At 40.4% G+C, this 21,754-nt stretch overlaps 1 protein-coding gene across 2 annotated transcripts in view; it reads left to right on the top strand.

Annotated features, from left to right (window-relative positions):
- The first annotated feature begins 19,000 nt into the window (after positions 1-19,000).
- ATP11A (ATPase phospholipid transporting 11A) overlaps positions 19,001-21,754 on the top strand; it is a 144,193-nt gene continuing 141,439 nt past the window's right edge. For both annotated transcript variants that reach the window (XM_067295749.1, XM_067295757.1), the window contains exon 1: positions 19,001-19,254. In XM_067295749.1, coding sequence (XP_067151850.1) covers positions 19,216-19,254 — 39 coding nt within the window. In that variant the 5' untranslated portion in view covers positions 19,001-19,215. The remainder of the gene's footprint in view (positions 19,255-21,754) is intronic.

Raw genomic sequence — 21,754 nt, 5'->3', positions numbered from 1 at the left:
ATCTCTGAGTACGTTGTAGTAGAACAAATCAATAATCCCACCTTTCTTAATCTCTTCTAAAGTTTCACATATATTCTAATAGACTGCTGTTCAGACACAGTATAAAAGGTGTTTTTTCAGCAGAAATTAAACCGAAACTGGCAACAATATCATCTTTCTTCCACCTTCCTCACCCAGTACTTTCCTTTTGTGACAGATTGATGCTCCTCAACAAAATGACAGCATTCAAAATGATTCTTGGTTCAATGAAAATAAAGGGAAAAAGTTAAGAGCTGCTTCAAGTTTTGTTTCTTAATATCATGTTAGTACATTAACTTAATGTACTTCAGAAAAAAAAAAATATATGAGACAGTTCAACCTAGATCATCCAGGTGTCAAAACACTGGCCTAAGATTTGAAATGACAGGGTTTTTTTCACATTCTGTTTCAAAGACTTCCTACATAACCTGTAATTATTCATATGGACACAAAATCTTTGTCGTAGAAAAACTCTGCTTGTTTAGTTCAGAGAGAGCCTTTATTCTCACACACACACACTGGCAGCTGCAGGGGAAGTGTGTCCGATGCACAGATCAGATGGAGGCTTCCCTGATTAGCATAAGTAAATGACTTGTATACATTTCTTTGGTTAGTATAGTTACTATCTAACACTCTCTTGATTGGCTATATATACAAGGCAGAGAACAAAGAGAATGGAAGTTCTTCACCAGCAAACTCGGCAACTTTTATCTGATTTGAGTCCTTGGCGAGCCAGGCAGGAGTTGAAGCATTTTATATAAAGCTCAAGGTTTCTTTCTCTGCTTTATCTTAAGATAGCAGTTAGTAAAACAATGAAGTTAGTCTTGTCACTATTGTTGATTGTCTTTTATCTCCACATGCCAAAGAGATTTTGGGGCCTACCTCCCATGGAATCTGGTCTGAATCACACTGTCTACATCTACAATATCCCACAGGAGCACAGGACAGGGAGTGGGCTAAAGGCCAGAATACTTCCTGACAGAGCTTCATTCCTTTATCTATCCAGCTCAATGCTTTGCCTGTGACCACCTTATTCAAAGGATGAGAGAGCCTGAGCTCCGGCTGCCTGCAAACCCCATCTGCCTTTGGCGCGTGTGATGTGGGGCCACTGCAACTACCATGGTAGCCACAGACTCAGTGGCTGATGTGTCCACCCTCTATCAGCCATGACTTGCTGAAAAGGGCTGTTGCAGAACATGGTGATGGACTCAACCAGATGAAGCAATGCCAGCATATTCAAGTGCACTTGGGGTTGCCTTAAGGCCGAGCCTTGTTCTATTGTTTTTCCCCAATCTGCCCTACAGCTTACCTAGGGCAGGATTCAGCTTGATCTAACTTTAAGTGTCTACAGTGGAAATTTCTGCATATGACCAAGTGTCTGCAGTTCCATTAAATCAACAGAGTTGATATGTCCAAATGCATGCAAAGAATTTATCTCATCCTAAAGAAAACACCCACATTTGGTCAACTGAATGCCTCCCCAGGTCCCCTGCCTGTACTGACTAGCTCTCCATTGACTATAGTAGAAGTTTAGACACTTTGTTCAGGTGCAGATTCTTACACTGTAGACACTAAAATTAGATTAAACCCATAGATTTCATGCCATGGTGTACACATGGTGGTCTGGGCTAAAACTGAGACTTAGGACCATATTTGAAATGCACCATGGATGTTTGTTCTTGGTTTACTTTGGTAAGCAAGGAGAAAAGTACTTTCTCTGCCTCATAGTAGTATTCTAAGAAAAAAAACCATTCCAGACAAATCGATAAACATATTGTGGACCATTAAGTCTCTCTATATAAATGGGATAAATATTTCAGGAAGTCTTTTTCTAGTTTATTTTCTCAGTCTTTGCATATTAAAAAAAAGTCTCATAATATAGATTTTGATGAACACTATTGGTTACCATTTATCAATTCTTCCATTTAAAGGCTATCCTTAGGGCAGCTACTATAGAGCCTAATATTATGGTATTCTTGCTTGGCACAGCTGGGAGGGCAGAAGGCAGCAGTCTAGCAAATTTCAAAGCATTCTTGAAAGTATTCTTAGCATAATATCCCTTGTTAGTGATACTTAAATCCTTATTCATGTGTCCTTTAGCCCATGCTCTGGCAACAGTATGCTCAGAGGAGAGTACATTTTTGTCTATTGCTTTCAGCTAAGAATGCCAAAAGGTTTAACAACTAAGGCTTTACAGTCTAATTTCTTAAGGTCTAACCTTCTTTGAAATTGAATGCTGTTTCACCCCTCAAACTATTCTACTTGAAACTCCAAAATACAAGCGCATTAATCAAATGGTTTGCTCAGGAGAATGCTTATTAAAAAGAGTGAAAATCTGCCTAGTGTGAAAGAAACAGTAAGCAAAAAGTACCTATTCTGAGCTCTGTAACAACCAAGTTGGTGGTTAAAAATTTGGATAATGCATAGGAAAAATTAAAAAAACAAACACTTACTTTTCTGAATCTTTCTCTTGGTAATCTATCAATTAAAAAAAAATCTTTTAGGCAACTGTCAGTCTTCTAATCCCTTCAGACATCAGTCAAAACAAAGAGCTTCTGGCCTGTGGTATCCTAAGACTCTCATATCCCCATCTTTTATACTCTGTGACTGATTTTGAAGTTGAAGTTGTTAGAGACCTTATCACCATATCAAAGATGCCAATCAAAGAGTCTTCAGAATTTCAGTAATGTAATATTGACTCAGAGATATCATTTGGGTCAGGAAAAAGGTGTCTAGAATTTTATAATTACTGTGCCTCTTGCATGTTACAGCATTCTTGTTCATCTCTCTACTCTGGGTCCTCTCTGCCATTCTGTAAGCTCTGGAAAAATTTACCTATTTATCCTCACTAAAATCAAAGGTTTTAGGGCCTCTTTGATCTTGCCTGCACCTGGCTGAGCTTTAAAGAGCAAATGTTTTGGATTCTGATTTGCATGTCAGCTGTTCCTGGATGATGTATTAGACTGTATCAAGTTCACATTGCCCTTTGAAGCAACAGAATTTGAATTTTTTTCATAGTTTAAGCAGATATGAACTGCTTAGGTGAAAGTCTATCTGTCACAGCAGGGCAACGATTAGGATATAAACATATTAGTCTTCCTCTTCTTCTATGTACTTAGAGTGTCTGGCCTGATGGGTTTTAAGAATTCCTTCCAGCAGGGCCTTACCTGGGTACATATTGTTACGTACCCAGAGGTATGTCTGACTCCTTTTTCTGTGTTATGCGGGAACTTTGCTGGGAACAGCCATTCCTATTCCTGCTTTTCAGACAGTCATTTGCAAAACTACTCTTTTCCAAATTGTTTGTGTAAGAGGACAGAGATCCAGAAAATGACTCTGGCTCTCACAAATACTAGGCTAATTCCATCTCTGACCACTCCTGATTTTCTGTAGCCTTCACGGGATGTTGGGTTAGAATCCATGATTTTCCCTCTCAGGCTGGGCTTCAAGCTGCCATGTCCCATGCTCAATCCCAGCTGCTTTAGCCTTTCTAACATGGATTTGGTTCCTCCAGTTTGTTTTTCTCTAGAAGACAAGACTGCAGTACATATCAGATGTAACATTTATAAGTGATGGAGCATGGTGGGAAAGGAAGTTAAGAAAAAATGAGATTTTAAACCAATAAAGATTAGGCACAGTTTACACGTGTCTTCCCACAGGGAGTTCTGTCTCATCTACTACCCTTCTCCCGCTCAAGTCTCGAAGGGTCTGGGTAACATAATCAGCTTTCTTAGCTCATAAACCAATTACCTCCCTATCAATGCAGACCAAGAGGGCACTGGAGGAGCACTAACCCACAACAAAGTTACTAATTTCATTAGTAGCTTTTTTCTATCTTTTTTATTAAAATTAGACATATTTAGCTACAGTATAAGACTACTCATTAAATTGTTACTTTTTCAAGCCTATGTGCAAACAGACATACAGATCTAATGAAATTCCAGGCAATGATTATTATGCTGAATATCTTCAAAATAAACTATCTTTAGTGTCTCTGCCCTATATGATATCAATTTAAACCTGGCAAACATGCAAAATCATGTCCAACTGAAACATTAGTGATTTGGAAAGATCACAAAAGTTAAATTACAGTCCAAAAAATATTAAAAGAAAAGCTTGAATAGTACGTAGAGCAGTGAAGTTGCACTCACTTCGCTGGCAGTACCAGCATATTTTTAAACCAATTTCATTACGCTCCACTGTCGCGGTCCGCGGGAGTGACGGGAAAGAATCATACGCATTCACAGAATGCAGGTTCAATTCCATCTTTATTCAGCAATTTGCCCGTTTTATAAGTACAAGTATTCGGCGCTCTGGCCCTTGATTTGTGGTTCATACAGATTATGTCACAGGTAGCCAATCATTGCACCGATCACGCACGCAGCGGTCATGCCTTGTACCTTGCTGCTTGTTTAGCAAAGCTGTCTAGCCCTTAACCTTGGTTCCCACTGGCTTCTGCTAGTTTATCTGTACTTTCTCAGGATGTATCATTCCCAGCTGCACCAGTGTCCTTGGTAAACTACTTCAAAGCACATAGCAGCGGCTACAGCCTGAGGCCTAAGGCTTCAGCAAATTTAGCTACTCATGCTAAGCAAGTTATGCTAAGCAACTAATCCTAAACAGTGTAGTTCCAACAATCTATATTTCATATAGATTGTTGTTCTGAAGTACCGCAAGGGCCCCAACACTCCGCTTTGGCTGAACAAGCAGAAATTTGTGAACCGAATTCAGTGATCTAATTTTAGTCAAACATGGATGAAATCAAGCCATACACATGAAACACAGCCAAAATCTGTGGGTTTGATGCATCTAGACTTATGGATTCAACATGAAACACTACACAATAAGTTACTTTGAATTAAATGTTCTCCTAATAATCCTTTCTTGAACCTTAATATCCAGGGTATTAGAGAATACAGAACATGTGAAAGCTGCAGCTACATACTTAGTGTGAATATGAAATATGTATAAACAGTAGAAACAGAACTGGTTGCAACTAGTTCCAGAAGAGACAGACTAAGATGAGCAGAAAGAATAGGCATGTTTTCTGTAGTTGCAGAGAAGGAAAGAGACCTAACTGCCCTTTACATTTATACTTTCACTATGTTCTTTGGTAGAACACTAAAATATGGCAGAAGGAACAATTAAAATTTTGCATGTATTTCCTCTGGAAAATAATTGCTTTTATGATTGCCTTATCTAATCTCTGAATTCTTATCTGATCTAGAGATTTTCCTAAAGGAAAGGACTTCAGATAAGGTGACAGACAAAAACTCTGAAATGGTTGAAAAGGCATTTATGCTCCTGGTCCTCCCTTTTTCTTTAAGAAGACTTTCTGACCACCTCCGCTCCTCAGAGAGCAAGCCACTTTTATCTCTCTGTATTTCTAGTTCCAATCACTAGAAAAAACTTGTTAGCATCAGATATGGAGACAAGGTAAAAGCTCCTAAAAGCAAAGAAATTTGCCTCTCGTCTCTTAACAGTACACTAGAATATTCTTATCTGACAGCCAATATGCTGTTTAACCGCTCATCATTACATCAGCCTCTTCTAAACAAGACTAGTGCATTCATTCTGGAAAAAAACAAGTACCATTTTACAGTGATGTTTCTGCACCAGTGAAGTGATACAGGATTAAAAAAATTCTCTTTGTATTCTTAAAGCATTACTGTAGAACTGACTCTTGCTCTTTGTAATGACCCTAATATATAGCGCAATTTTAATCTGCTTTTGGCCTCTTCTTCCTGTCACATAATGATAGTCACAACTCTAGCATCAGTTTTTCTAGCATACAGTACCAATCCTGATGGCATCCTATAAATCATATTAGCACAAAGAATAAATTTTCATACACTTCATCATTTTTATATTTTTGGAAGTCTGAGTCCTATGGGTGGCCCAGGGACCAGTGCCTCCCAGATGCCATGAGATGGTTTTGACTTTTTAGTGTTTCCACTTGCCTTTGCGTCAGAGATTTACTTTTACTAAGTGATGATTTTGGAAATCTGGCCAAGTACTTTAAAGTTTCTTAGAGCTTGGACTCCTGGCTATGTAATGCTTCTCAGGACTGTAGTCTCAAACTAAGACTGCCCTAGAAAGCCACTCATTTCTTTTTCAGCTGAGGAGAAAAAATTTTATTTATAATCCTGTTTCACAAACAGGACCAAAACCTACTTTTGAAGTGTTTCTGGGATCTTCTTTCTCTTTATCTAACAATTCAGATGATTTAGCTAATACCTAAGATGATTTTTACCTGACATATTTAGATAAATCAAACCATCTTGAGATATCTGATTGCCCCTACTTCCCCATTCCCCATTTTAGCTTACCATTGTACACTGGGACAAACTAAGACTTTCTTCATCTGTTGAATGGAAACTAAAAAATAATGTAATGCAGTATTCGACATATTCTGCACTCCTACAACTGGAGTTACTTCTTCCCCCTTTTCAGGTTGGTGCTGAATCCTGCCTTGAAACAAATCATAAAAACATAATCCAGATGTGATTGACATCACATTAAGATATTGTTGATACAAACTGATCAGTAAAAATACATCTGTAGAGTTTTAAATGCCACATACAAGCGAGAAGAGTGCTGTTATGCCACGTGCCCCTTGCCACTTAACCTAGGCTAAATACTGAAGTCTGCAGGAGGACACTTTCCCATTTGCAGTGAAATGCTGGGGAATTCCAGACCAATTTTATATTAAGATATAAATCTCAAGGACACAAAAACTCAAATATGATAAATCAATTGCCTCATATGTGCCTACATCAGATGTATGAAAAATTCACTGAGGTCTGAGAGGAAGCCTTGCCAAATTTTCTAACTTTTAACAAAAAAAGCCTTGGCTTCCTATTAGTATGGGAAGAATAACACATAAGCTTATTGAAAAAGGAAAAGATATTTCCTTAGAACCCACTCTTTTGCCTGAGTCATAGAGGAAAGTTCAATATTTTTTTTCACCTTTTCCTGGCAAAGTTAGCATGCTAGATAAAAAAAAAGAAGGTCTGTTAGGTTTTGTCAGTAGTGGCTGGAACACCCGGAAGCTATATACAGTGCAGGACATTATGCAGAATCACATCACTTATCACAAAAGGGAGAAAACTATTGTACAGAAAGGAAGCGCATTTATGCTTTTCTCAATGAAAATCGTATTTAAGTAAAAGTAGTAATAAATAATATCTATTTCAAGTAACGATGTTTGTGCATTTGGAATAAGAACATCTTTAAAAGAGTAATAAAAGTAGGACAATCTTATCCTATGTGCTCTTCCCTATTCTTTGCTCATTACTTAATTTAAAATAAAAATCCAGGCTAGTAGACGGGGCTTTTTAATACATCTGGATAGTGTTATTGGTATATACAGCACCCCAATACTTCTTTAGGCCTTCAAATATGGCTATAGTTTTACTGCTAAATGTTATTTTCTTGCATTATTCAGTAAACTTATTTTTACAGTCTTTTGGTTATGTGATGAACACACGAATAAATCAATTCAATACTCATATTTCTAGGAGTTTCCAATTTCATGCAGCAAAAATGCCCAACTATGCTTTCACTGTAAAATAAATTTTTATTATAAAAAATCCCGTCAGAGTATTTCACTGATTCTTGTTCAAGTCCAATTACCTGTTTACTTTCTGTATAAACACAGCTAAATATATCCTGCTGATACCAGCAGATACACAGCCGTGAGATAAAATTTTGTTTGTTTGCTTTTTAAAATGTACTGAGTGTAACATAGTATTCCCACAGCCTTCTTTTGCCTGATGAGTATGAGACTGAATAGAAAATAGTATGACTTAACAAATGCTTTTCTTATCCAGGGTTTCAGTGCCATTAAAGGCTTGTCTAAAAACAGCAGAGCTGTAATAGGGCCATCCAAATTCTCTTTACACTCACTAGCTTGGGTACAGGCAGCAGTCTAGTCATGGACCTCAGACAATATATTCTGCTTCTTGACTGATTAAAATTAGCTTATATGCTCCATAACTCTAACATTTAAGGGATATGCAACATAATGTAGTAATACAGTTTCAGCTACCACTGTATTCCAATTTTTTTAGCAACAAGTTCTCCTTTATGTAGAGCATAATGTGTGCATATATGTATGTCATCATCCTGTATATATGCTTTAGGTATATATGCCACTGGGTTATGCATTATCAGACAGCTGCCATGACTTTGTACCACCGTATGCGTGTGCTTACAGTGACTAGTACTACAGGGCGTTATTGTAATGAAAATGTTAAACAGAGGAAAAAGAAGTTTGTATGCATGTGTGTGTGTATAAATTTATAAATAACAGGGTCAGACGTTAATTGATAAAATAAAGGGCTATCAAATACCCACCCCTCCTCTATTGCTTCTCTGTCTAACCTCCCTTCCCCCCACCTCGTCTCTCTGGCTAGCGGTTACCCCAGTCTTGGTCAATCTTTTTAATAAGTTTTTGTTTCTTTCTCTACTGCCACCACCCTTCATCCTTGGAACAGCTCCTCAGAAATCAGCGAAGCCATTCAAATTGATAAATTAACATGCACTGAATATTAGGAGCAAATTAATTTCAGTTGCACCCATTCCATTCCACTGATGTCAGTGGGATTACACAGTAGCAGGCAGAGACAGGAAGGCAGCCTAAAGGCTCTGCATTCAAGGAAAGAATCTGATTCATGACCTCAAAGCTTGGAGGCCTTCATAAATCACTTCTCTCACTGCTGGATTCTTTCCTTAATATCTTGCCTTTGATTTAGTAGCCAGAACCACTTCCTCTTCACAAAGTGTGGGGGTAGGGGGAGGACAGGAAAGAGTGGAACAAATTGACATTTCCCTTACTCCCTTCTCTAAACAATATAGAAAGCTAAGGCAGAAATTTGAAAATTCTGCAGCATGTGCAATTGCTCTTTTCTCATTTACGTCCCGGTATAGAGGAGCCAAAGTGATCTCTAACCGATAGAATTCAATTTCAACAGAAGTATGATAACATGAACAAATCCTCCCACATAAGGATATAAATCAATACCCATTGTACAACTCATTCAATGTCACACAATCACATACATTTGCTGGCTCAAATGTGTCAGGGCAGGCCTGTGCAATTCAGGACAACACTCGTACTTTACATGGTCTGGAATCACAGCTGTAACTCCATGTATAGGAAATTTCAGTTGCATTCATTTTTCTGCATTTTCATAGATCTTTTGTAATGGTGGCCTAATTTGAGGCAGTAAGCTTCCAGCAAACAATTACTTCAGAAAACAAAGGAAAGGGGCATGCTCAAGAAGTAGAATAGTTTGTATTATCTTCTTTCACCTAAAGATCTTAAAGCCCTAGTCATACTGGGCACAATCTTGTTACACACACTTGTCACACTTCCATCTTCCATTCCAGCAGCAGCGCACCCAGCTTTACAGAAGCAGTAGAATAAAAATGGGGCAAATCAATGGTAGCTTTGACTGTCTTAAAATCAGCCAACACTGAATGACTGCTGCAGGACTGCCCTGGCATACATGTTTATTTATAGAGTATCAAGTACTGTTGGTGGCACTTAATCATAGTATTTAGCTTATTACCATACATCCCTCTTAAATGGTTTCTGGTAGTATTATCCACCTACACTATTAGTTCACTGGTATTAAGCATCAGTTTCCTGGAGTAAGTCCCAGTTAAGTGTATTTTATTTTATCCCACACTTCTGGACACGAGAGGGTCAAATCCCCTCTTTCAGCATCCTCTTTCTAGGTCCAGCAGAGACTTTCACCCACTGAATGGGTGGTAACTGATTTCCCTTGCCAAGACAGCCTATTGCAGCAAGCAGAACTCCCAGGTTATAATCCAGTGCAAACATAAAGTCAGAAAAGGCTTGGGTCTGCCCAAACGGACCTTAAGCCTAGTTCCACAGAAGCACGAGGTTCCTCATAACGGGTCAGCTTAGTTTGTACAGACTTACCTTTGCAGAAGAAACTGCCACATCACAGACCACAGGCTCCTGATAAAATCTTTCTCCTGCCAGGCTCTTCACACTCTACAGACTGGGTCTTGATTGGCTCTCCTTCCCACGTAAGTAGGCTGAGTTTCATAGTTTCAGAACCGACACCTATCACAAGTATCATGACAAGGCAGGAATGTTGTCACCCCAGCTTACTAGCCCTTCCTAATTTGCATGGAATCCATATGCCCCATTACATCAAATATAGTAAGACACAGAAAAAAACAAACTTCCAGTCTAACGAAAGCACACATACTGGTGAGAGCAAGCTTCTTTCCCAGTCATACAAACTAAGCACTCTCAGCAACCTGTACAAACTTCCTCCTCATAAAAGCTGTGAAGAGACTAAGACGTCTCCGTCAGTTCCTGGATTTGCTGATGAACGCTTCTGTCCATACAGAATACCCAACTCTATGACTGACTCCCCTTCCTGCTCCCCTCCACAGGACTGAAAGGAGTGGAATGTTACAAGAGAATGTTGAATTCGATCTTCTGTAGTTATATATAATATAGAGACATTTTACAAGTCAACAGGCTATAACCTAAGGAGGAAAGATAAGACAATAAAAATGCTAATATAATTTTTATTTTTAGCTTTCTATGCAATTCTATAGTTTTTATTTCTATAAGCCCTTTTAAAAGGATGTAAAGGTTTGTGTTAGTGCATTTCTGTCAGGAGGAATCTTTTTTCCTAGGATAAGTTATTGCCTGTTTAACTGAAACACTTTCTAGCAATATACAAATGACAAGTTGGAGCAAACTTACAACAGTAACTTTACTGCAATTACATGCAAACTCCCACAGGAAAAAAGCAATGGCTGTGGTCATTACACATTTCACAGCAAGTGACATGATGGAATTGAATGTTGTCATGGTTGAAAGCTTCCAGGATCTCATACACTTCATTGAGCCTGCCTACAAAATGCTACATCTCACCATGTTCCCTCACAGCAAGATTCCCAGTACAGACAATGCTCACCACGCCAAGCCTCTGCAGTGCTCAAGAAGATCAGCCAGACGTAGCTGCAGTAAGGGAAAATATAGCAGCATCTTAAAGAACCACTTCTCAACCAAATAAGCTGTGACCTTAGCAGCAGGTTTTAATACTTGCTACATGCATATGAAAAAGCTGTGCACAGGGCATTAACAGTGAAAACATTTCCAAAAATGATTTTGAAAATATTTCTTTGAATACTGATATTTTTGCTAATCTGAAAGAAAACAGTACTGCCTTTTGGATAAGGAAAATGAAAGAGGTGGAGTCTGTGTCACTGTCATCCAAGATTTACCTACGGGAAAGAAAAGAGTATGGAACTATAGCTGTCCTACTTTCGCTCCTGCCATCACTGCTGCCTGTGGGGGATCATCAAGGCTGGTGGGGTGAAGAAAGGATCTCCCCACGGACACCCTCCTTCCCACCACCACTCCTCCTCTGCTGTGTCCACTCCCAGTGCATGAGAATGCAGCTCCTAACAATAACCAGGAGTGGGGGGAAGATCAGAATGATGCACAGGCACACAGACTATTGTATGGGGGACAAGTGAGATTGCCCTAGACTGCAGTGCTCTGTCCCTTTGTAAGGAACTTGTCCTCCAACTAGTAGCAGCTTTCAAATTGGAAAATCTGATGACTATATTATTGCACAATTTTCATCTAAGCAAAAAGTTCATTTTTGTAGTGTTTAATATTTCTGGTACTTAATGTATTGATTTGTAGCTGCTCATGCTTCCGAAATAAACAGCTATAAAACAAATTGTACAGAGCCAGGAGAAAATGCAGATATTGTTGAGAAACCTGAACCACAGCCTTTTTGAAGCCCAGAATGCTGATACTGCTATATTTAGTGCCTTATTTGGTGGGAAAGATCAAACCACTAAAAGGAGATTTCTTCCAGCTTCGATTGAATGCTACATCAGAACAAAGGTAATTTTCCAGATGACATTAAAGTAGCCAGAAAATGATATGCTTTTTATTTACTAACCTTTTTGAAGATCGGTTACTTGCTTCTATTGCTATAAAATATTATCAGAAAGTATATCCTAACTTGGAGTATGCTATGACGAATACCAGTTGTACTGAATAGTCCATCTGGCTATTATCATGGAATGCGACAGTAATTTTCACATATTATTTTCTTCCTATATCTCCTCCTTCTTGATATTTGCCAAAAAATACCCTGAAGATATGCAGTTTATTTGGAATTTAAGATTTTCAGAGTGTAGAATGCACTAAACAGTTTGTTCAGAACAATAAAAAAGGTGAAAAATTGTATGTAAGGGTGAGAATGAGAAACATGAAGTGTTACTGAAAATAAAATGCAATAGCAAAATAAAACGCTGTCCCTTTAAGATACCAAAAATAAAACAGAATACTTTCCTTATCTAGATCCTGATACTGCACTCAGCTCTACAGTCACAGGAGTCTGACTGTGTGGAGTTCATTGCAGGACCAAGGCACTGGAGTGTAAAATAGAGACATAAGGCAAGACTAACATCAATGCAAATACAAAGTGAAGAGTAGAATACAAAGTTAAATTTCACATACCAGCAAGGACAGATGAAATATTACCCACATCACCTATAGATTCCAGCATTTTCCTTTCTTCTGTTTATTCCCTGTTCATTTGTATCTTTTTTTTTTCTCTTTGGTTATGCATGGCTGCCACTAATGAGGTTTGTCACTATTCCAGCAATTTCTATGAAGGTACTTGTGTATGGTGTTTGAATGGGAAAGCAGGTGAGTGAACATGGAAGTAAATGGAACATCACATTAGTAACCATAGCAGCCAAAAGCATTTCATCCCATGAGAAGCTTACTCTGGTGGAGGCTGGTTTTCCTTTTAATGAGTTTAATACACTGCTTCACAGTGATGGGCAAGTTGTCCAAATGGTCCATGTGATTGGAGCCTCTACAGTTGTACAGCTGTAGTAAGACCTTCCTGAATGCTGTGCTTTTCCTGAGGAGAAAAAAAAAAGAAAGAAAAAAAAAAAAGCTTTGTGGCTCCCAGGAAATGAATCTCTTGAAGAGATGTATTTGCTAACAACCAAGATTCCCCTATAATTCATTAAGTTACATATAATAGGCAACGCAGAGGCACAAATCTTGTTTGTGATTGTGGAAAACTGTCTGAGCTTGCTGGGTATTGCAGTCAAATTGTTTAACTTAACGTGCATTTACTTGATCATATCTGATACTTAGAAGTTAAACTGTGTTCTTTTAGAGGAGTTTGTTAAGAAATTATGTAACAAAGATCATGTTGGTAGCAAAGATGTGGGAATTATTTTTTGTCATAATGACAGTGCATTTAGCATTTGAGCATAAAAGAAGTTATGCATTAATGCCAGAGGTTAGGATTAGAGAGGTCAAAAAGTCAGAAATATGTCTCATTTTCACATGAACTTTCTGGAAAAAACAGATCAACACAAAGATTCTCAAAAATCCTTAACCATATTTTGCTAGGCGTACAGCATGTATCTAAAGCATGTTAAGTAAATCACCATCACCACCACCACCAGAAGTTAGGAACAGAAGTGTCATATATATCTTATGTATTTTCTTTCATCTTTCCAAGGCATTTGCATGGATCTGGATATTAGAATTTGATTCTCACCAAACCAACAGATTATTTAAATTTCCCAGAGGCAACAAAGGAATGGACACATCTCCAGGAGTCTAAAATAAGTAATACAAATTTGCTAAAACTGTGGAGTACCTTTTCCCAAATCATAGCATTATGTTCTGAAGTGCAGTATCTCTCAAGCAAGAGTGAAGTGATCAATCTACAGAGCTTAATCTTTTGTTCTTTAGGCTACTCTACTGCTGAAAAAGATCATCAAAACAAGGGTTTGATGCTGGCCATTTTACTCACTTTGACTTCACACCTTTTGTTGATTCATCTTCCACAGATGCCTTGCACAGGTAAGTCCTCAGAGTACTACAATAAACTTTGATTACATTCTTCTTCAAATGAAGTATATCACAAACACTAGGAAGTGAAAAATTTTTAATGTAAGACAAAGACTGCAAAATTAGTGTTGGTATCTCATTTCATACAAAATGTTCAGAAGGATCTGAGAAAATAATATTTGCAATAGATCAAAGCACAAACGTGTTCCACTGGGGGAATAATATCCCTTGTTAATACAAATTAACTTGTTTAAATATATGGTGTAGGAGAAAGAAAAGAAAGAAGTTGTTCTTTTGGTTAGCTTTTCAGAAATATAATAGAGGGAGAGACACAATTAAGAAGTGATGTATTTGTAGGGGAAAAGCCAGGAACTCTGCAGGATAAGCGATTTCACTCAAAGCATACAATAGGTTCTCAAGCAGATGAGCTGCATATGATTAATGACTTTTCAATCTCTGTGGTTTTCCTGTCTTCACACTGTTCTCACAGATGCCCAACTCAGCTCTTATCCATTTATAATTTTTTCAAAAAGTATTTAGCTTCTTTTCTTGTATGAGGAGCTTAAAGCCCAAAACCTCAAGAGGTATATAGTCACTAACATAATAGGAAGTAGGAATCCAAACAGATGTTAAGCATCTTAAAATTTAGATCTCTAGTGCCTCTGATGTCTACCATATTACTAATGTGTACTATGTAACCAAAGTACTTATCATAACTGCGGGACTTCACTGGGGCCTGGCTGGTGTATAATGTTTTAAAACCCTGCTTTCCTACCAAAGCTGAGATGGACTAAATCATACTCTCAGAGTATCACTGCCTCAGAGAAAGAATTCAGTATAAAGTGTTTTGTGGACCCTAGACTGGTCTTCCAACATTTTCAGGCAATTATAAAACAAGGGTCACTCAGTAAGATTGCAAAGTAGCAGAAAATACGACACAAGAAGAGTAAATACTTTGTACATTCAAATACTCGCTTTGGTGTCTAATGCTATTTAAACAATGAGCAGAATGTTTCAAGCAGAGTTGTACTGATGTGATAAGGAAATCAGAAGGGATGTGAGATTCTGTGGTAAGTAGTAAAATCTAGAGCAGTTGAGAAATGGACTGGGCAGATGGCTGAGAGGCCAGTTATGGATCAGAATTATTCAGTAAGAATAGGAAAGAGTAGTGGAGAGCAATAGGAACAGGAGCTCTAATCTGCATTCAGAAAAGAAGCAAGATATTTAGAAATGTAAAGACAGTTAAGTCAGGCAAGGCAGACATAGCATACAGATTATTTTATAAATTTATTTTTAAAAAGAGAAATTAGGAGTGAAATAAATGTGATGGCATATTCAAAGAGAAGACTACTAGTTTAATAAATTGTTTTAAAATAAAGCATTGTACAATAGGCAGAATAGGTCCATGACCAATATGATCTAAGTTCCTTTTTTGGTCTACTGTTAAGTCACAATGTGACCTTTGAGCAAGTCACTTGAGACTAGATTGAATAAAGGACTCAGGCACCTTAAGCCTGACTTAGGCAGATTTGAGGTACCTAAATTCAAAAGTACGACCTAAACACCCTGCTCAGTTGCTTACTAACCCTAGAGGCACTTATTACTCCAAAAAGGCATATATTTATGCTGTTCAGTCCTCTGTGCACAAAGATAGTTCAATCAACAAGTGTAGGCTGGGGTAACTTTCAGGAACCCACCAGTGTGCTTTTCTGGCCTGCACATTTCCTTTTGTGGAAATGAAAGCACAAAGGACAAGTAATGTAGGCCAGGATTTCATCTCAATACATGCTCAGGATGCAGCTGTGCTCCTTTTCTCTTTTTTTCTTGACAGCACAGTACCACAGCTTCAACAAGAAGGGCAGAAAAACATCTCAGCTTAGGCTAAGCGCTAGCCTGGAAGTGGCAAATATGGACCTGAGCCCCCACTTGACTGAGGGAGGGAGCAGAAACAGGACTCTCACTTCCTTTGCTCGGCAGGTTGGTCCTACTTTCCTCTTAGACGATACAGTAGACCTTTGCATGCCTGTGGGACCCATTCCCAGGAGTGGGTTCCAGCCTCTGGATCTGAAGAAAATTTTTCCTGCAGCCACATCTTAGTGAGCTAAGCTGAGCAGATAGCAAGGAGTTCAGATGTACCCCTGTGATTATCACGCCCAGTGAGCTGGTGTTAACTGCTCCTTGCTCATCAAGTGAACTTTTTGCGCTGCCCTTTAAAAATGCTCTATGCAGTGTACCAAGTAGCTTACACACCTAACACAGGGTTCTAGGTTAGTCTCTAATGGCAAAGATATCTATATGTTGCAGTTTTTAACTTGTAGGAGTATAAATCCTTAAACTTGCTTTGCCAGAATTTCTACCTGATGCAAAATGGAGATAAAGCTAATTACCAACTTCGATGAAGAGATGACACCTAATTTTGTTGAAAATGTGTGGTGTTGATTTAGATGAAAGAAACTAAAGATATTAAAAGAAAGAAAACTTTAAAAAGCAAATTTCTGCCTACTTTTAAAATTTGCTTTCATTCAAAATCTAGGTAACAAGCAATATGACTAAAGACGGATTGATTAAAAGTGGAATAACTTGTAAAAATACCATGAAATATGAATAATTCATGGATTCCTGGAAAATGGAAAGGCTGGACACAGAAATATTTTAAAAAATAACTAAAATAATTTCATGTTTCAGTTCAGCAAATCTGTGTATTTGGAAATTATCACTTCATGTTTATAAGTTAGATTCTTCTATTTTTTTGTATTAAATTAGTTTCCTAAAGAGTGATAACATACACAGAGAATATTATTATAACATTTAATTGTTGATGTTGATAAACAGACAAGAATAGTTTTCTGTTAGCTCATATAGAACGGCTTATTTTAAGACAAATTCCTAGTCTTTTAACAAAATGCTAGTGGTACAGTATAAACATTGTTTCACAGCACTTTTAATTCTTTTTCCCTTTCAGTTTCAGTGGTAATTTCTTGAAGGTGAAACATAAGTACAAAAACCTATGTTACAGAAATGTTAGATCTGTAAATAGGAGCATGAAAAACACAGGTGATGCAAAAATAATCTAAATTATTAGTAGTAACAAGAGATAAAGAAAATTGTTTTTCAGACCAACATCTCTTTAGAGTTTGTACAGCAACATTAGCTTGACCACACTGCACTTATTGCATATTAAATTATACATTTTGCAGCCTAACCAGTAATAAAAAATGCTGAATGTACATAATGCATTTAAATTAAAGGTGACCTGTAAAGGAACCCCAGTCACATGACCTTTTTTTTGTTTTTTAGTATTTATATGATGACCTCAAATGGTGTAAACTTTATTTTTTCCTTATATGTTAATTCTATTAGAAATTCAGGTACTCTGGTCTAGAAGATTTTATGGTGTCTCGAGAACTAATGAATTATGACAACACAAAAACTGAAGGACTGGAAGTTGACTAATTTAGGCCATGATCTAGGCCATAAAGAGCAGCTTACATGATGAGCGTCCAAGAAGGGAAAGGATTTTTGTTCTGATTGTACATAATGCTTTGGGTTTTGTTGGCTTTTGTTAATATTAACTAATGACAATATTGAATTTTATGAAATTAATAAGTTCTGATTAATTTTGGAGAAAGTATTTAGCTTAAAGGCTTGCTCTCTCTTTTTTTATACTGAATTGTATAGTGATGTACAAATTGTCTGATATGACCTGTAAGTTTCTAGCAAAGTCAAGCAAGTCCTTTGGTATTACTGACTTTGTGAAAGGTATGAAAATACAGCGGTTGGGGGAAAACAAAGGCCTTTAAAGAAATTCTTGCAGGTATCTTTAAAAAAATAAAAATATACTTCTACTTCTCTTTGTATACATTTCTGTTGATTTCTGTTTTTCACCTAAGACAGTCAAAGTCATTTCTATTGTTTGCAGGTTTGCTAGGGCTATAATTTTGGGCTCCTGTCACTGAAAGATTTAACTGTTCCTACTGCATTTTAAAAACACAGGAAAGTTTCTACCTGTTCCTTGTCCAGATACAACGCTGTGCCACACGCCAGTAGCATAAAGACTGCACTTCCTTGAATGCCTGTACACAAAGGAACACGCTCAGGGCTGTGCTAAGCAGATGTTGCATTTAATACAATTTTAACTTGATATCTGGTATCAATAAGAGTTATTTATATGTATTTGGGATCTAACAAGGGGTCACTTCGTACGCCGGGAAACGGCGGGACGCCAAACCCCGCGGCAGAGCCGGCCGCCCTTCACTTGCGGCTCCCACGGGAGGGCGCTGCCCGCCACCGGCGCTCCCCGGGGCACGCAGCAGCTCTGGCGCCGTCGGGCCGCCGCCACCTCCGCCCGGAGCTGCCGGACCGGAGCGGCGGCCGCTCCCTGTTGCTTTCTGTCTCCTCGCCTCCGCCCTCCCCTTGCGCTCCTCCCTCACGAAGCGGCCACGGCGGCAGGCAGCGGGGAAGGGGCAGCCGGCGGAGCCCTGCGGGCGCACCCTAGCCCGACCTGCGCTGGGGGGAAGCGGGCCCCGCGCTCGGGCTGGCATCTCCCCGCCGGTAGAGCGGAGGCAGGTGGAGGCAGGGGAGGAGAAGGAGAAGAGCATTTAAAAACCTCCTTTCCCCGTTTTGTAACCCCCACCCCCCCTTCCCGCGGGCCGGCAGCCGGGGAGCCGTTACGGTCGTTGGCGGCGGCCGCGGGCGGGGAGCCCGCAGCCGGTGTGTGCGGGCCGGCGAGGGGGCGGAGCGCCGGCGCACGCATGCTCGTCCGCGCCGCGTGACGTGCGCCGCCTGCCTGGGTAGCCCTACCGAGATCAAAGCGGGAGCGCGGCAGGCCGGGCCGGGCCGGGCCGGGCCGGCACTGGGCGGATCCGCGGCGGGGAGCGGGGCGGGGCGCGGGCGGCGGCAGCGTCGCGCCCGCGGGATAAAGCCCCCTGCGGGCGGCGCTGGGAGGGCAGAGCGAGGGGGCGGGAGCCGGGAGCGAGAGCGAGCTGGCTCGAAAACTGTTGGCGGCTTTTTAATTAAAAAAAAATTTTTTTTTTCCTCCTTCTTTTTTTTCCCTTCCCCTCCGCGGAGCGGGCGGCGGGGCCGGGGGGCATGAGGGGCCGCCGCGCCCCGGCGGCGGCGGGGAGGAGGAGCGTGCGGTGTGGCCGCCCGGTGCCCGCGGCGCGCGTGGTGTAGCCGAGCGAGGAGCGCCGGGCAGCGGGGCGGCGGGCGCGGTCGCTGCATGTGGCGGGTGCGGGCAGCCAGGGAGCCCGGCGGCAGCAGCGGCGAGCACCCGGCGGCGGCGGCGGCGGCGCCCGCCCGCCATGGATTGCAGCCTCCTGCGGACCCTCGTGAGCCGATACGTGAGTACCCCGGGGCCCGCCCGGCGGGGAGGGAGCCCGCGGCGCTGCCCCGTGCTGGGCGGGACGGGCCCGGCCGCCGCCGCGCGGCTGGGAGATAAGCGGTGGGGCTGAAGTAAGGCAAAGTCTCTGTGGAGCGGTCGCGTCTTCCCGGGGCGTGCGGGAAGGGACCGGTCATGAGTTTGACGGCCCCGTGGCTTGCGGAGCGGCGGTCGGGGAGGACCTCGGGGGCCCGCTGCTCGGGGCTCTCCGGGCAGGGAAGGTGCGGCGGCTGCTCGTGGGCCCCCTCCCGCCAGCGCAGTTCCGCTCTGTACCAAGCCGGAATGAGTCGGCCCGCTGTAGAGTTCACAGTAGGCTGAGGCGTGCAGCCTTGTAGCAGGGCAGGTAAACTCTGGGGTTTCTCCTTACAATTGTTTCAGTCAAGCTGCGTTTTCTGGAAAATTGTCCAATTTAAATACGCTGACGAATTCGGAAGAACTCTTTTTTTTTTTTTTTTTTTTTTTGTAGACGTGTGTGATAAGACTCAAATGCACTAGACGTGGTCTATTTTGGGGAAAGTGAGTTGATCTTGCTATCGAGATGGGTGGGGGGAAAACATGCTGACCAAAAAATATCTACAAAAGAGCAAATCAAGAGCGCATTAGAGTGCTTGCAAGCATAGATAGTGTGTGGTGGTGTGGTTTTGTTTTTTTTTTCCCCTCCAGTGAGTGGTGTTAAATCTGGCTTTATTGACCTAACTAATCCTCAGAACCATAGCTTTAGTAAACTGGCAGAATGCCGTTAAATGCAGAGGTATGTAATAGAAGGGACAGGGATCACCAGTGAAAACAGGAAGCTGTGAATTGGTACTTCTGAGTGTAGAAGAGGAAATTCAAAATAGGTAGGAAGTAGTATTAGTAAGAGATATTGGGGTTTCCTGCATGGGGAAGGTGTATGTATTTGGAAGTACTGCAAGTTGGGAGACTCTGACCCAAAAAAAGTAAACGTGCTTAGTTTTGTGCACATCAGAGTGATCTTCACATAATCTGGACTGAAATTTCTCATTTACATGCAAAGGAAGAAAAATTTTAGAGGTGGAAAAAACAACTAGATTTTTTTTTTTCTTTTTAATTAGAATGTCTTGTGGGATGAGGGGAGAATGGAGAGGCGAGTCCTGAAAGTAGCTATATTTACAGATCCTTAGAGAGCAACCTTAAGGGGAAGAAGGACAGTACTCAAATATGATGAGGTGTAAGAGCATCAAAAGTGTCTGTGTAGGGTAGGCTAAGCCCAGTGGATGGTGCTGAGCTCTGGAAGCAGACAGGATCTGTTTGGAAGTAATGATCTGTCTGTACTGATCTAAGTATAGGATTTAGTTTAAGACTTTTTTTTGGCACACATCTGGAACCTTTGCCCCAAAATAATACTGTTTCTATTGTATGCAGAATATACTGAGGTCTCTAAATCTCTTCTCTGCCTAACACTGTTGCTAAACTCTTTTTCAAAGTAAACTTAAGTGTAAGCATCAAATATGATTAAATCGGCTTGAGAAAACAGTATGTTGGAACTAATAAAGTACTTGGGTGATGGCAAACTGCAACCTGAAAGTTGTCCTGCATTGCTGATGAGTGCAATTCAGCGGTCTAAAACCTATATGAAATGTTCTTGTATCCCATGTGAGGAAGTGTTTGTATTTTCAAAGCACACTACATTCTGTGTTGCATTTTGGGCAACAAGCTCTCTCTATAAAGTTGTCTAGCTGTTCTGGCCTGCTGTGTATATTTTCACCTGTTGCTCCTTCTTTTGCTTTCCTTCTTTTTCAGTCATCTAATTCAGTTACTTAATTTTAAATTTCTTCTTCCAAATAAAGCATTTTTTGGAAAAAAGCTGTTATGAGTAAATTCAGGTTTGTCATTTCAATAAGGTTACTAAGATCTGGCAAGATGATGTGGTATTCATCTGTTGTGTGTGGGATGTTCCCCCCCCCCCCCTTTTCATGGCTCAACATTTTTTATACAGCTACAACAGTAAAAATGAAAATGAGCATTCTGAATTCTGGGCCTGAAACAGACTGCCTTGAATGAGTAGCAGATGCAGGTCAGCAGTGTTTCTCCATAGTTGTTCACCCAAAGCTGTATGCAAAGCAGAAGTACTTTAAAGTGTAGATGTGCTTGCCTCTTTCCAGGCTGCTTTTTAATTTGGGAGACCAAGGCAGTGATTCTTCTCCAGGAGAGTCAGAGGCGACATATAGATCTCGTGCTTGTATATGAATAAGCTTGGGTTTAGTTAAAATCTGTACAGAGAATATCCAGCAGTTGAGGTCCTAGGACTGTGACTTTCTGTTTTCCAAGTCTTGACCTGGACTTGTTCAGCCACAGTTCTTTCCCAGAGCAGAGTGGTCTCTGGATTATCCTCAGAACTCCTAAAACAGTAGTAGCTCTTGGCTGAATGCAGGCTGGAGGCATAGTTGGGGTAACTTGGAGCTCTTAGCAAGGGTATGATGTGATCTCAGGCTAATAAACAG

The sequence above is a fragment of the Apteryx mantelli genome, chromosome 1 (assembly GCF_036417845.1).
Source record: "Apteryx mantelli isolate bAptMan1 chromosome 1, bAptMan1.hap1, whole genome shotgun sequence".
Lineage (NCBI taxonomy): Eukaryota > Metazoa > Chordata > Aves > Apterygiformes > Apterygidae > Apteryx > Apteryx mantelli.
This window is presented reverse-complemented; position numbering and strand designations above follow the sequence as displayed.